Raw genomic sequence first — 17,180 nt, 5'->3', positions numbered from 1 at the left:
TGTTTCTTATTCCCTAGCTCAATCACTCTATACATTTATTCTGCCCTGTTTACACTTGGCCTACACCAAGAAACAAATCTCAGACTGACTTCCTGTGGAAGCAAATTTATTATACAATCTACCTCCCACATTTGTGACTTCAGGAATAGGACTTCGGGTGGAATATGGGATGTTGTCCGCTGGACATAAACAAACAGCTCAATCATATGTCAGTCCTGGCTCTGCCGTTTTCCTGGAAACGAACCTAGACTAGCGTCTGTATAAAAACTTCGAAGAAGCGTCATGGTGGACTCAGAGTCTGTGTGCCTGTCAACAGGTGCTGCCATATTTGCTGAACTCCTCCAATGCCTTCTGTATTTTTATGTCAGATCTCCAGCATCTGTATTATTTTGATTTTATATTAAAGTGGAAGTGTTTGCATGTTTGGCAAATTCTTCTCTTTCCTCCATATTGACAGATTACCATGAATTTGGGCATTTGTCCCTTCATAGATCCTCGATGCTTTCAGTTCTCTGAAGCATTGAGTGTCCACACTTGCATTCTTAAAGGTTTCTCTGTTTTACTAGCCTGCTACTGTTTTTAGTCTCTAGCATTTGCAGTTTTTCCTCATCAAGAGTAAGGCTTCCTCAATCTTTTGAGAACTGTAAAATCTTTGTTTACACTTAGATGTGCATATTACTGAATATAGCTCTCTAGTACTGGGCTTCCCTGCTACTCAATTACATGCTTCACACTACTCTGCTCTCTCCTGCTCTTCTGATCTCAGTATTATTATAATTTTCATTGTCACTATTAGCATAATCATATCCCATTATATTACACCTCCTGTCTACTGACTCATACTGTTCAGGCTGTCTGAAATAGAAGGGACGTTCTGGTCTATCGTATAAAGAAAGAAGGTGCTGGCCTAGTGGTAACGTGACTGGCCGAATAATCCATATCCCACTTCTAATGCTCTTGGAAGTTTGATTAACACGCTCGTGTTATTTGTTCAGGAGTTTAGAAGGGTGAGGCGTGACTTGATTGAAGGTTATAAAGTTTTGAAAGATCTTGACGAGGTGGATGTGGAATGACTGTTTCCTCTTGTGGCAGATCTAGAGCTAAAAGACACTATTTTGAGGTAGAACCATGATAAGTAGATTTTGATTTTTCCTTTTTGAGATGTACAATTTTGGAATTCTCTGCCTCAGAAGGCTGTGGATACGGAATCATTGAATATTTTTAAGAGCTGCATAGAAATATTCTTGTTAGGCAGTGGAATCAAAAGTTATCAGCATAGATGAGGATGTGGAAATGCAAAACACAAACAGATCAACCATAATCTTACGGAATGGAAGAGCAGTCTTGAGGGGGCAAACATGTACATCTGTTGATATTTCGTATGATTGTATGGATTTGAATCCTGTCATGGCAGATGGTGAAATTTTAATTCAATAAAACTTGAAGTTAAAAGTTCATTTAACAATGACTGTGCAACCATTGTCCATTGTTTTTAAAAACCTAAATGTTTCACTAATGCCCTTCAGGGAAGAAAATCTGGTGTCCTTTCTTGGCCTTGCCTGTGTGTGAGTCAAGACCCACAAAAATGTGATTAACTCTTACGTGCCCTATGAAATGGCGTAGCAATCCACTCGGGTGAGATTGCCATCAAAACAGGATTTGATCAAGTAGGCTTTCAAGGAGCCCAAACAAACTGAAATCAGTGGAAATCAGGGAGAAAATCCAGCTAGTTGGAGTCATACCTGGAACAAAGGAAAATGATTGTGGTTTTAGAGAGGTGATCATCTCAGCCCAAGGACATCAGTGTAAGAGTCCCTTGGGATAATGTCCTATGCTTAACTATCTCCAGCTGTTTAATGAATGACCTTCCTTTCTTCTTAAAGTCAGAAGTAGGGATGTTGCTGACAATTACACAATGTTCAGCAATGAAGCAGTCTGTGTCCATATGCAGCAAGACCTGGACAGCATCCAGGTGTGAGCTGATAAATAACATTCACTCCTACAAGAGCCAGGTAATGTTCATCTCCAATAAGAGAGAATTTAAGCATAATTCAATGGCATTACTGTCACTGAATACTCCTTATCAACATTCTGGAAGTTCCCATTAACCAGAAATCCGTATTGAAACTGTGGCTACAAAGTCAGGTCAGAGACTAGGAATTGTGCAATGAGTAACTCACCATCTGTTTCCCAAATGTCTGTCCACTATCTGCAAAGCACAAATCAGGAGTGTGATGGAATACTCCCTACTTGGCTGGGTGAGTGCATGGACACCATCCAGAACAAAGCAGACCATTTGATTGGCACGCTGATCACCATCTTTAACATTCACTTCCCCTGTCACCAATGCACAGTGGCAGTCATGTACGCCACCTACAAGATGCACTGCAGCAACTCGCACAAGGAGCCTTTGACAGCACCTTTGAAAATTGCCATACTTAGCACCTAGTAACAGATGCATGGAAATACCACCATCTGCATGTTACCTTCAAAGTCACACACCATCCTGACCTAGAATTTTTGCTGTTCCTTCATTGTCCCTGGCTCAAAATCCTGGAACTCCCTTCCTAACAACATTGTGCATGACTATATAACCCAAAGAATACAGTAGTTCAAGAATGCAACTCATCAACACATTCATTTGTGGCAATTAGGGGTGGGCAATAAATGCTGTGCAAACCAGCAATGCTTCTATCACACAATCCAATTTAAAAAAACTCTAAAAGATATCTCAGACTGCTGCACAAAGTATGTTTTTCAGGGTTTCTTTGTTCTGTGCCATTAATCAAGAACTGGCTTTAGCTCTAGCAAATTACAAAGAAGAGATTTTCAGTATAGAGGAATACATTGACTGGACACAAACATTTTTACCCAGATTTTCCATTCAAATTGCTGACGGCAGAAAGTAGATCATTTTTGGAAAGTTTTTTTTGCCACAGATACAGAGTCTCACAACCAGTAAGAGTTTATTGGAGAATCAGAACTACAGTTTTAGCTTAATTCAGATCTGTTCTTGTATATGACAAGGTTTTGTACTGACAATGGAACTGTGCAAGATTACTCTTGTGGATTGATATCTGATATAAATCATATTAGGCTAAAGCCATTGCTTTTTCCAAGCTTGTGAGGTGGAACGTGCGATAAATAAGCCAAACAGTGTTTACACATTTGTATGTTTTTGTCTTGACCACAGCAAAGTTGTTCGATCTTTTGAATTTATAAATGCCTTTTTGAGGGATGAAATCCAATTGTAATGAATTGAATTCCTGGCGCCTACAAAGTGTGAAACTGTTTGTAGGTGTGAAGGGATTCCGGAATGTATACTGCAGCTGTGTTGAGTCTTAGGGAATTTCAGGATCTGGTTTATTGGTTGTGGAACAAGAGTTGTATTTGTTAAGATGGTTTATATGAGGCTACTTTGCAGGATATATTTGAAGATGTGGTAAAATGTGAAGTTGACTAGTAGTAATAAACCAGTTTTAGGTTCAATATGTTTAAACACTTAAAGTTTACAGTGTTCCACTATAAAGTTGATGGATATGCTGCTAGAGTGGCTAAAGTGACAGCATTTTAGTCAGACGGACTAATATTAGTAGAAAGCACCAGTTTCATGGAAAATGTCTTCTCCATATCATGGATAAATGCATTATAGGCATATAGTTACTTAACAAACATCAACAACCATTCAGTACAAATCTTTGCAGCCATTCTCTTTCACCAAAATTTAGAGTTCTACCTTAATTTATTAGGCACGGCACATCTTAATAAAATTTCTAAATTTGTGTCCAGTAGTTTTGAGCAGTACATTGACTTCATCAGAATAAGCAGTAAGATTATTGAATTTAGATTTACCCTTATTCTGCTGTGCAAATGCAATTGGTTGGTCTGACTCTTTTGCACTGACTTGTTGGAATTGCTCTTTATTATTTGGACATGCTTTCCTCTGCTGCCTTGGTATAGTTATTCAAATTAGTTGAGCTGACTGTGATTAACTGCTCCCCTCTCTAAACAATTTTGCAGTTGTTTGCATGGTGAATTTTCAGTGATGTTGCATAGTATTTTAGCAGATGGCCAATAAGCAGTAACAAAAGAAAGAAAACCCACAGTGATCATCTTGCTACATGAACAAATATACAAAAGTATAAAGCACACATGCTAAGTATATATGGGTGTGGAGATGACACGCCAAATGACATTGTCACTTTTACACACACTTCTTCTTTGGCAGCCCCTCAGGGTTAAGAATGGGGCCACAGATTTCTACTGCAGGTTTGAGGAGGCAGATGGGTGGGAACTCTGGATTGTATGCACTCTTTCCGCTGTTTGTGTTTGGCCTCCACTCGGTACTACTCAAAAGTGATTGGCCCCTTTGTGGATGCTTCTCTAGTTTGTATGTTCTGTAGCAAGCGATCCTTGTTTGTCATTCGGAATGTTGCCTTTGCATAAGGAGGCTTTCAGGGTGTCCTTGTAATATTTCCTCTGTCCTTCTCGTTATTGCTTGCCATTGTGAAGCTCGGAGTGGAACAATTATTTAGGGAGTCTTGTGCTGTGTGTGCAGACAGTGTGGCCTGACCATCACGGTTGGTCATGTATGACCAGTGCCTCAATGCTGGGTATGTTGGACTGGGAGAGGATGTTCCTCTCGGTACACCTGTCCTGCCAGTGGATTTGCAGGATTTTAGAACAGCGCTGCTGGAGATACCTCTCCAGAGACTCAATGTGTCTGCTGTACGTGGTTCATGTTTCTGATATGTACAGGAGGCTGCTTTGTAGACTGTGAGCTTGGTTCTGAGTTTGAGGTCTCAGACTTTGAACACTCTAATCCTCAGGAGTCCAATAGTTGCATTGGTGCATTGGAGTCAATATTGGATTCCATCATCAATGTCACATTATTTATACATTGTTCACACATTGTCAGGCAAAAACGTAATTTTCCGTGTTTGGATTTCAGTTAGCCATGACATGTTGGGCAGCAATGGTTCTCAATATTGACAACCTATGCTGGTACTGGACTTGTACACTTGGTTCAAATAAATTGTCTACATGTAAGCCACAAACTTTCCATTGCTTTACAGTTGTTACTTAACTTCCCAAGTACTTCATCTTTTGTTTTAATTCTGGTTTTCCAAGTATCTACCATTTTCTTCTTTCAAACAGTTGTTTGTCTAGTTTATTCATTCCTCATCCATTCTCCGCTCATCAAAGCTGGCTACTACACCTTTGCAGCACATTTGGCCCTTCTGTATGATTTTAGTTGACTATTGGTTGCAAGCTTTCCATCCATTTAAAAACTGATAAATACCTTTGTGAATTTTCACATTTTTTCATAACTGAAATTAAATTAGTGTATATCGATGTTTTTATAGAACTCTCCACTTTCTGGAAATATGCAATTTTTTTTTGTTTTATGACTTTGCATTCATAGTTAGTTAAGTTAATTTGCCCAGCCTCCAGCTCAGAAATTTCTTAGTCATGGTGTACGAGAATTGTTCTTCAGCCCATCTGTTGAATAAAAGGTGGCCATTTCTTAGAAATCTGTCCAACTGATCTTGTACAAATAAAGCATCATTCCAGGGCCTTTCATAAGATTGTGGCTCATCTGATTTTTACCTCAACTCTACATTGCTGCATACTCCAATGATCTTTTATCTCCTTGATAATCAAGAATCTATCTCCGTCAGCCTTATAAATATTTAAAGATTCTTCATCCACTGTCATTTATGGAAGGGAATTCAAAAGACTCACAGCTTTCTGAAAGAGAAAAAAATCTTCACCTCTGTTTTAAATGGTCAACACCTTATTTTTACACCATGACCCCTAGTTTTAGACTTTCCCACAGAGGAAACATCCTTTCGACATCCACCAAGTCAAGTCCTTTCAGAATCTTACATATTTCGATTTAAGTCATCTCTGATTCTTCTAAACTCCAGAGGATCCAGGCCTAGCTTGTCTAGTTTCTCCCCTTAAGGCAATCCACTCATTCCACGTATTAGTCTAGTAAACCTTCTCTAATCTGCTTCCAATGCATTAACATCCTTCCAGATTTATTAAGTCATGTCCTGACTACCAAAGTCTCTCCACGATTTACAAGTCTCAAGTCACGAGTCTGATAGAATACTCTCCATTTGCCTGCTTGAGTGCGCGGCAAAAACACTTGAAAAGCTTGACAGCATCCATATCAAAACAGCCTGCATGAATCGCACCTATGCACCACTGTAATACTCATTCTCTGTCCACTAGTGATGAACACTGGCTGCGATTTATAAAATCTTCAAGATGCACTGTGCAATTCACCAGTTAAAACTAACTTGCGTTACTTAAAGGCAACAAGTATTTCTTAAAGGAGAGATGCATTCTGTCATGGAGCAGGTGCTACTACTCGTAACTTCTACTAATATTAATAGCTTCATCTCGCCTTCGTACACTTAGCACTGCTGCAAGCCTCACGCACGTATGCCACAGCTTGCACGCAGCCAGCTATTCAATCATAACAATTACATTACTCACACATATTGCACAACATTTGTTGACATACTTCCCTTCCTCGTAAAACAATGTGGCACATGCAGAAGCAGGAGGGGATATCATGGAAGTGAGTATGATTAAGCCAATGCCACTGGTTGGGCTGTAATCATACAGGATGGCAATATTTTCCTATTCAATACTCCTCTTCTGATTTACAAGCTGCAGGTGGTGAAAGTCTGCACTTTTTGTTTCCCTCCCCATAAACTCATCACTACCCTAATTTGAGGCTTTCTCATAACAGATGCCCAAGACCTCCAGTCCAGCCAAGTCATGATAGAAGAGTTGACAACAGTGAAGATGAAGAAACCACAACATCTATGCTTTCACTCTGAGCCATCAGCTTAGATATTGATGTTGCATGTACTTCAGAGGTTGTCTTCAAGCCAGATCTTTATGGTGAGACACTGGCATGAGTGGCATGTAGGCAAAACAGTGTACAAGGATGGCATGGCAACCAACTAATTCAGCTTCCAGTGCAGCACTGCCAAAATCTTTTTCATATCTGGGTGCAGCGTGGAGCAATTGATTGATGTCATGCAAGGTTAAACTTCTGCCACACAAGCTCAGACTGCTCTTTGGAAACTCAGCTTGACTATATAGAATCGTAGAATCCCTACAGTATGGAAGCAGGCTATTTGGCCTATAGAGTCCATACTGCCCTTTAAATTGCATTCCACCCAGACTCGCCCCCCTACCCTATCCCTGTAACTCTGCATTTCTCTTGGCTAATCCACCTACTGTGCAAATCCCTGTACTCTATGGTCAATTTAGCGTGGCCAACCCATCTAACCTGCACATTCTGCTGTTATTATACCTGCAGACACCACTGGGGCTTGCAGACTATTTACAGCAATCCAACAATCGTCCCTCCAGCGAGTTGTTGACATTGCTGAGCCTCCACCCTAAGGATGTTTCAATGGCTCCATGGTGCTCAAACCTATTGTCTTCTCTTAGGACATTGTTGTTTATGCATCCTTTACTGCAACTGCAGCAGTTCCCTGCAATTGCTTGTCAGTGCTGCTGGGAAGGTACAATCTGAAACTGGACTTTCTAGGCTCACAGCAGCTCAGTCTCATCCACATTACATTGTAATACTAGGACAGGTAAAGGCACTTGGAAGACCAACATTTAGGAAATATATATGGGTGATTGTCATTTTGCAAAGAAATGTCATGGTTTGATTTATAAACTTTATCTGGAATATTTATTTTGTGGTGGCTTTAATTTCAGCTTTGTGGCTGAAATGCACAATCTAGAGTAATCCAGGCAGTATAAACACGATTTAAACACTGTTCTTCTGCTCTATTACATTTTGCACAGCAGCATGGCTTTTATTTTATGCTTGCTTCCTTTTTATGTGTGCATGGGAGTCATGAACCAAGTTGTTAAATCGTAGCCCAGCAGTCTCTGCCATGTTGAGTTGGCCATAATGCCATTTGCTTAGTAAAATTGAGCAGATTGAAAGCGTGATGAATATTTCCGGGATATTTGAGCTTTAACCTGCATGATATGCTGCTCCTGGTAAGTCACCAACTGAAGCATGGGAAGTTGGACTCCTTTTGGTTGTGGTACATCTCAGAGTTGTCACATGATGCCCACAATATAATGTATGTACAATGTATGGCCTCCTGCAGCTTGGAGAAGCCTTCAATCTTGGCAAAGCCTCATGTTTACTCCCCATACTGTATTCTGACTGGAGAAAATGAAATGATTTTAACTCTCTTGGAATAGAGAGCTTCAGTGACCTCCCATATGAGGCAATGGACGGCAGACTGGGTGATGTTGCTTATGTCATCGCTTGAAGCCTGGCTGGAGCCAGATTCATAAAGGTTCATGCTCACAGTTATCTTCACAGCTACTGGCAAAGCCAGTTTTGTCCTGCTCTGGGGCTGCAGTTGTGGTTGTGGCAGCTGTCAAGTTTCAATGAGGACATCTTCAGTGAAGCAGAGTAATTTGACAGCATGTTTGAGGCAGAGGTGCAGGTAGAAGAATTGCTCCTTGAGCCACCTGGATTGATGACCTGCTGAGAGCCTTGTTGCACCACCTCCATCTCTTCCTTCGCCTCCTTACAGCAGCTTTCCTGCTCTGTGATGCTACTGTGAACCCTATAGACCTACTGCGCATAGGTGTGGAAGCAAATAATTTAGACAAAATCAGGATAAAGACAGAAAACAGGTTCCACTTGCAAACTTTCAAATATGTAACAAACTGTGAAAACCATCACAAGTACAATGCATACCAGTAAAAATCAATTAGCAATTCACTTGTAGGTAGTTGATAATCCTTTTAAATGGTGTTGGAGGGGAATCCTTCCTGATACGAAATGGTTGTTTAGCTGTGTGTGGTTAAAATATGTTAGCCAGAAACTAACTTCAATTTATACATACAGCCTTAAAAGATGATTGACATCAGGATCTACCTCGTATGCATAATTCTGCTAGATGCTCTTTTTTTAAAACAATAATCATCTGACCAGAATGGTATTTGGTGTAGCTCATACCAATGTGCATATGCTGACCATGGACACTACGGGCAAAATGACACTTGTCCTGAAAATCCTAGGAATGTACTTTAGTATCTTTACGTGCCATTTCTAAGCATGTAAGACATCTCTACACATGTATTTTACAGGGTTACTTATTGTGATTCTGACTGGTGTTTCAAATTGTTGCTCTCATTAACCTTTGCCAGTTAGATTAATTTTAGCAGTTTTACTGCCACCCCAATGAAGATTTACTAAATCCGTAAAGAATAGGAGTGTAACCTGGGAGCTTTTAGAGCTGTGGGATTCAGTTGTGCGCTAGTCTTACCAAGCGAACAAGTAGGAGGACTTATGAAATTTAAATTAGCAGTAGTGGAGTCACTATTTGCATTCAACCAACTCATGACTTCAAATCTTATCATTGTCAATTGCAAAATGGTTTGTGCTTTCAAGTGTTATATAATTAGGATAATTTTACAATTTGTATCTGTATCCATCATGAATTATGATATATTTCTCTTTACAAAAGAAATAATCCGAAAGTAGCAATGAGAATAATTACTGCCCATTTTTTTCTCTTTCCTTATAGCTGATTTTGGAGATTATGGACAGTACGAGTCCCAGGATTTCCTCAGGGAATATGTTTTGTTCCCAATGGTAAGTGAAATGAATACAAGCTATTTGAAATAGATAGGTCATAAATTGTATTGATTAAAGATTCATAGTTATATAATGAAAAATATTTTTATGCCTAACCCTTCCTGGGATCGTAAAAATTCTCAAATGAACACACCTCTATAATGTTGACCCAAAGAGACCCACATTATGTCAATATAGTTCAACATAGTCCTGAAGTTTCGTCGCAAATTAGGATTTCAACAGCAGATGAGCTGAGGTGGGGTGGAGTCGTGTGATGTTATGGAGGTTGGAAGCAAGCAGTCTTCATGATGACATGGGCATGTTGTTGGGAGCTTACCTTGCCATCAAGTATCGGTTGCAATTACTCAACTGATTGAAGAAAGGGCTGGGAAGAGGAAGGAAGTCGTAAACAAAGTTAAAGATGACATGCAATGTTTCTGTGACATTGATTCTTGACCTATCTGTACGTTTGGACAGGATTAGCTATCCTGTCCAGCTCCAATCCCCCTCTAATGTTGTCCAGCTAGATGAGCTTGCTCTCACCTGGTTTCATTCTTAAATAGCCATCATATTAAAAGCATCACTTCCAATGGTTTCTCCTCTTGTTTCCAATTCATTACTTCTGGTGTGACCCAAGGATCTGGTCTCCAAACCTCCCCACCCCAACTGATTCTCAGCTACATTGAAACCCCTCAGTGAGGTCATCTGATAGCATTGTGTAAAAAATATTCACTGATAGTGACCAGCTTTACCATACCACCACCTCTCTCAACTCATCCAATGTTCACATTATCCAATTGCTTATTAGTATTTAGTATTGGAGGAACAGAAATTTTCTCCATTGAAATGTTACTAGAGCTAAAACCATTGTTTTCAATGGACATTCCAACTCTATTTTTTAGTTATCAACTTCATCCCTCTCCCAGGCAAATGTCTGGAAACTAATCCATGCTGTGTTCAATTTTGACGTCATTTTTGACCTCATGAATTTCCAATTTTCACTAAGACTGCCTATTTCTATCTTCTTAACATTGCTTGACTCCCCACCTTTCTCAGCCTATCATTTTTATTTGTATGTGGGATATTAGCATCGCTATTATTGCTGCTGAAACCCTTTAGTTACTACTCATCCAGACAATTACAATGTGCTCCTGCCTTCTGTCCTACATTCCAGCCTGCCCGCATAAGATGTTCCAAAACTCTGTTTCCTAACTCGTACCAAGTCCCATTTACCTTTCACCCCTTCACTTGCTGAGCAACATTGGCTCTTGGTCAAGCAACATAATAGATTCCCTACAGTCTGGAAGCAGGTCATTCAGCCCATTGAGTCCGCTCCAACCCTTCGAAGAGCATGCAACCCAGACTCACCCCTGTACCCAGTCCCTGTATTTCCCATGGCTAATCCATCTAACGTACACATCCCTGGACACTATGGATAATTTAACATGGCTGATCACCGAACCTACACTGTGGGAGGAAACTGGAGCACCCAGAGGAAACCCACGCAAACAATGGGAGAATGTGCATACTCCACACAGACAGTTGTCCAAGGGGCCCCCTCCTGATTTCAGAATTCTCACCCATGTTTTAAAGTTCTTCCATTGTCCAAATGCTCCACATCTCTGTAACTTCCTCCACTCCCAGAACTATCCAAGAAATCTGCACCTGTCTGTGGTCTTTTGAGCTTCTCCAGTTCAATCACTCCACCACTGGTGGAAACTATGGTTTTAGTTGCATCAGCCCTAAGTTCTTAAGTTCACTCTGTACAGCTCTATGCCTTATTTTCTGAATTTAACCCGCTCCTTTTGAAACCTAACTCCTCCACCAGTTCGTTGGTCCTCTGACCCAGCACTACTTTTTGTGACTTGGTATCATATATTTTGTTTCATAATGCTGCTGTGACGCACCTTGGAAGTATCATTACATTAAAGGTGGTATATCAATGCAATGTTGATGTTATGAGCCAAAACTCTCTTAACTCAGGAACCTGCTCACAGTGATTTAATACAGTGGCGTCCAATGCCAGAAAAAAAAACTTAACTGCCTCAAAATATTCTGAATTTTAACTCCATGAACCTGGGAAAATAACTGAGTTTCACATTGTATTGTAGATTGCAGGCTTTGCCTCAAAGACAGAATTGTCTCATATTGTCATGATACATGAATTAATGTTGGCTCATATAAACCAGACTCTTTGAAGAAAGGTCATCATGATTTCTTGGACTGAAGAAATCATTGACCTGCTGACCTACAATCATCAAAGGTATGAACAGAAAGCCAGCTGCCTGTGTTGTGAAATATACTGAGAACAATGAACATTCCCCGGTATTGCTAACTTTTGTCAGGGCTATGGAACCAACAAATAGAAAGAAAATTGCAGATAATTCTCCTTTGAATAAGATTCTAGTACTATTTGGTTATGGGACAGCATTGGGAATGGGGATAGCGTTATGGAAGTGAAGAACACCAGAGAATTACCATGTAAATAAAGCTAACTTTTGATTTAAATAAATGTTGAGCTTCAGACATTTGAAGGAATTTCGCAGTGCAATATTAAAATGCTTAACTCAGTAAATCATGTATTAAAATGTAGTCTAATCTTTTAGGCTCTAGATCATGTTTGTACTTGTACAGATCTTGCGACCTCAGTTGATACATTTGTAAGAAGAACATTTCTAATTACTTAATTTTCGTATTGTACATCATATCAAATAATACTATACAAAAAGAACAGCATTTTGCAACAGTTTTTTCTAGTCCCATCACTGAGTATAGAGTGTACAAGTACACAAATTATGACGCATAGGTACGTGTCATTTTCATGCTTTTTTAACCAAACCTTGTGCTAAGATTTATTTTTAGAGGGATGGAATTCAAAAGCAATGACTTACATTAAACTTGAGCCTAAACCTAGGTTAGCCCATGTCTAGTATATTGGATACATTTCTGGTTGTCATATTATAAAAAAAGATATAGAGAAACTGGAGAGGTTGAAGAATACATTTACAAGAATGATGTCAGAATTGTGGGGATATATCCATCAAGCAAGGATGAACAGGCTGTGTCTGTTTTCTTTAGAATAGACCAAGGTGAAGAGTGACGCAGTTGTGGTTTTTAAAATTTCAAGAGATTTGATAAACTAGATTCAGATATAATGTTTCCACTTGTGGGGAAGAGCAAAGGCAAAGGTCATTAATGAGATAGTCACGAAAAGAAAATGCAATAAAGAATTCAAAAGAAACTCATTTTACTTCAGCATGAGGTCAGTAACTTATGACTCTGTACCCAACCGGGCTTCCTTGACAGCTCATTTGCAGTTGCAATTTTTATTAGCCAATTCTCAGTCTTGGAAAGAAAATGGAATCAGTTGTCGAGACTAGCAACTCAAAGAACTAAAGACTGACACAATTCTTCTGTGGCAGTCAAAGTTAATAATTATGCATTTCAACATTTCAAATGTTTTTAATGACACAGCATCATACTTCAAGTCAATGTGTTCATGTCATGTGTAGTGTTTGTAATGAGGTCAGCCTAGCGGACCTCATAGAATGAGTTTCCTGAGTGGGGCTGTTAATCTGGACCAATCTGGGAGCCCTGCCTGACACACGTAAACAGGAGTGTCAGAGGCTCTGTTCACTCTGAAAGCTGGCTTGGAGGAAGCTGGATCAGTGTCAAGGACTCGCTGTGTTAAATAAAGGGCAACTTGGTGATAGGATACTGGCCTCTGTAAAGTTATTTTAGTGGCAACAAGAAAAAAGCACGCTGCTGAAGAAATTCGCTGACAACAGTCATCTCTGAGTTGGGGTAAGCATTTCTGGCATCATGTCTTTATTTGGGAAGCTTGACTCATTCAATTCTGCCTCAAATATGGGCCTAATATGTGGCCAGAATGTGAGGCATGTGACTTTGGTTTAACCCTTAATGCTGAGAGACTGATCCCACATAACAAACAATGATGTAACCATGCAAAAGTGCATACTAGCTGAAGCCCAACTGGACTTATCATTGGAAAATGCGGCAAGCAAGCATGCGAATTGCAGGGTATTCCAATGGAAGTGGACACCTTGGCCAGTCTGACTGAGCTTGGGGAACACCACTTGACTGAAGGCAAGTGCACAACCTCACTCAGGACATATTCTGAACAGAGGGACGCTAGGTCAGCCCACAGCAAAGCCCTAAAATAAAGCCAAGCCTCAACCAAACAATTAAAATTTTCTTCAGGAGCCGGGTAATGTGTTGTAGTTACTGTCGGTATGTGGACTCAAAACAGCAAGAGTCCTACTAGGCCTAAATTGAGTAAGAGAACGCATTGGTCGGTATCCAGGAGAGTCTGGTTTGGAACAGTTAAATTGCATAGCAACATCCAAATCAGAACCAATCAAAATAAAAATCTGGTTAAATGGTTACCCAGTTCTGATGAAGGTTGATATCGTCACAGCCATGTCAGTAATTGCAAAACCAGTCTTTAACAAAATTCGCTCTGGACTCCAACCCTTAAGTTTGCGCAAGATCTTGCCTAGACTGGGCATCTATACCAGGGAACCATTTACAGATTAAGGGTACAACGCTGGTTCCAGTCTCTTATGAGTTACCACTGATTGTAGTAAAAGGCTCGGGCCCGGGCTTGATAGGGCAAAATTGATTGAGAAAGACTCGCCTTGATTGGCTCAACATTTTTTGATTAGAAAATGGCTGCCTGACTGAAGTCCGAAGTAGAGGCCAGGAATTTCTTCAAGAACATCTTGGGGACTATCAAAGAAGCCAAGGCCATTTTGCATGTTGACCAGAAAGCCTGTCTAGTGCATTTGCCTTGCAGGCAAAAGTAGAGGCAGAAATCAGAAGGCTGGCAAAGCGAAGGAATCGTCAAACCAGTCCAGTTTGCAGAATGGGCAGCACCAGTCGTACCGATTATGAAACCCGATGGGTTGGTTTACCTTTGGGAGGGATTTTAAACAAATGGTAAACAGCTTTTCATGGCTGAATAAATACCCAATCCCTCGCACAGAGGATTTATATGCAAAGCTGGCAGGAGGGCTGTCCTTACGAAGCTGGACATGAGTCATGCATACATGCAGTTGTGGTTAAATGAGGAGTCCCAGGAGTATGGTACCCTTAATACCCATAAGGGTTTGTACCAATACACGAGACTGCCATTTGGGATATTGTCCGCCTATGCAACTTTTCAGCAGATGATGGAGAACATTTTACAAGGTCTCCCCCAAGTCACCATTATCTAGATGATGTGCTCATAACAGGGAAGACCAGTAGCAGCACGTAGAGAACTTGGACTTAGTCCTCAGATGTTTCTCCCAGGTGGGCTTATGTCTTAGGGAAAGAAAGTGTGTTCCAGTCACCACAGGTGACCTACTTGGGCTACAAGACTGGGTTAAACCCGTTGGAGGATAAAGTTAGGGCTATCAGAGAGGCCCTGATTCTCATGTCTGTACCGGAGCATAGGTCTTTCCCTGGGCTGGTGAATTATTAAGGAAAGTTCATACATAACCTGGCCTCCATCCTAGCATCTTTGCACCAATTCTTTTTCAACAATAAAAAGGATCAGCCTTGGAAATGGTTGCGTAGCCAAGCCATAGCCTTCAGGGAAATCAAGAAACCGCTATCATCCTCCAAGGTGTCGGCACACTATTATCCCAAGCAAGATCTGGTACTGACATGCGATACCTCCCCATACGACATTAGGCTAGTATTAGCTCGTAGGTGGCCAAATGGAGAGGAACGCCTAATAGTGTATACATTCAGCACTTTGAGCTTATTTTTGCTGTGCATTAGCCAGACAGAGGAGGAAAGTTTGACTCAATATTTGGAGTCAGGAAGTTCCACCATTACCTTATATGGATGTAAATTTGTTATAATAACAAACCACAAACCCCTGCTAGGTCTACTTAAGGAGAACAAGGCAGTAACGGCCGTAGCTTCAAACTGAATTCAGCGGTGGGCTCTAATACAAAGTGTATATAATTATAATTTGGAAGGCCAGGTAGCAAATGCGGATACATTGAGCTGCCTCCCACTGGCAGATACACCATCAGTGGTGCTGCCACTGGAAGAATCTGTAATGGTTTTAAATTTTCTGGACACACTTCCAGTCACAGTTGAAAATATCAGATTTTGGATGCAGAAAGATCCGGTGCTGGCGAAACTAAAACAGCAGGTGGTGATGGGGGAAACAGAAGGTCCGTCACAACCCAGAATTGAAATCTTTTTTGACCCATAGAGACCAGATCACAGAGGACGGCATATTATTATGGGGAGCAAGAGTGATTGTCCCAAGCAAAGGTCACAGCCAGATACTGGCTGAACTCCAGGATTATCCAAGAGTTTCCAAAATGTAGATGTTGGCGAGATGTTATGTCTGGTGGCCAGGATTGGATACAGACATAGATGCATTGGTCAGCGCCCAGAATGCCAACAAGGACAAAAATTACTGCCAACAGCTCCCCCAGTTGTTGGAATGGCTGGGTAAACCTTGGACTCAGTTACACATTGACTATGCAGGTCATTTCATGGGCTCAACATTCTTGGTCATTGTGGATGCCCACTCAAAGTGGCTGGATATGCATAGAGTTCATTTGTCAAACACAGGGACGACGATTGAAAAACTGCGCACCTCTTTTATAATACGCGGACTCCTCGAAATCTGAGATGGACACAATGGGTGTCGCTGCCCTGACGCCTTTGCCACCTGAAGAGGAGAATTAATTTCTTACAAGACGTTCTGGGTGCAAGAGGCAGAGTTGGAGGAACCTGACCCGGTGCTACATGCCCCAGGAGGAGCTACAAGAAAAAGAACCAGCCTATGTCCTCGGATTCAGAGGGGGAGGGATGTAGTGATTGGCATGAGGTCATAGAATGAGTTCCCTGATTGGACCAGATTAATAGCTCCAATCAGGGAGCCCTGGCTAACAGATATAAATATGAGTATCAGAGGTTCTGTTCACTCTGAGAGCTGGATCAGTGTCATGGACTGTCCATGCATAAATAAAGGGTGATTTGCTGATGAGATACCGGCCTCCCTGGAGTTATTTCAACATGCCTAGAGAATAATTACGGATAAATGTTAAGATTACCCTGTACACTGATGTTTAAAAAGAAACTCAAATTTCCAGTTAATAGCTGAAAGAGTAGCATACCAAGATTTCTTTTTCAAAACTTTTGATGTACCAAATGAATAAAAGGACTGTTGACTAAAAACTTTTTAAAATTTGTAACTCCTGTTTTAAATGAAAGAGAAACATTGCACTTTTAACACGTTTCACTGTCCACAGAACTAGAGCCGTTTTAGCTAACATGGTTGCTTCAAGCTTCCATTCAATTCCTATATTCTTGTTTCAGTACAAAATAATTGGAGTGACTGCCTCCAGGGGATTTCGGAGATAGTAGGAACTGCAGATGCTGGAGAATCCGAGACAACAAGGTGCAGGGCTGGATGAACACAGCAGGCCAAGCAGCATCATAGGAGCAGAGAGGCTGACGTTTCGGGCCTAGACCCTTCATCAGAAAAGCTTTTCTGATGAAG

The 17,180-nt window shown here is 40.8% G+C and overlaps 1 protein-coding gene across 1 annotated transcript in view; it reads left to right on the top strand.

Annotated features, from left to right (window-relative positions):
• Positions 1-17,180, top strand: part of LOC109927539 (protein tyrosine phosphatase non-receptor type 14) — a 241,753-nt gene that overhangs the window by 166,882 nt on the left and 57,691 nt on the right. Inside the window, exon 5 of the mRNA XM_048601325.1 lies at positions 9,597-9,664. Within this exon, the coding sequence (XP_048457282.1) occupies positions 9,597-9,664 (68 nt within the window). The remainder of the gene's footprint in view (positions 1-9,596; positions 9,665-17,180) is intronic.

This window comes from Rhincodon typus, chromosome 9 (assembly GCF_021869965.1).
Source record: "Rhincodon typus isolate 14 chromosome 9, sRhiTyp1.1, whole genome shotgun sequence".
Classification (NCBI taxonomy): Eukaryota; Metazoa; Chordata; class Chondrichthyes; order Orectolobiformes; family Rhincodontidae; genus Rhincodon; species Rhincodon typus.
Note: the sequence above shows the minus strand (reverse complement) of the source record. Positions and strands in the feature narration are given on the sequence as shown.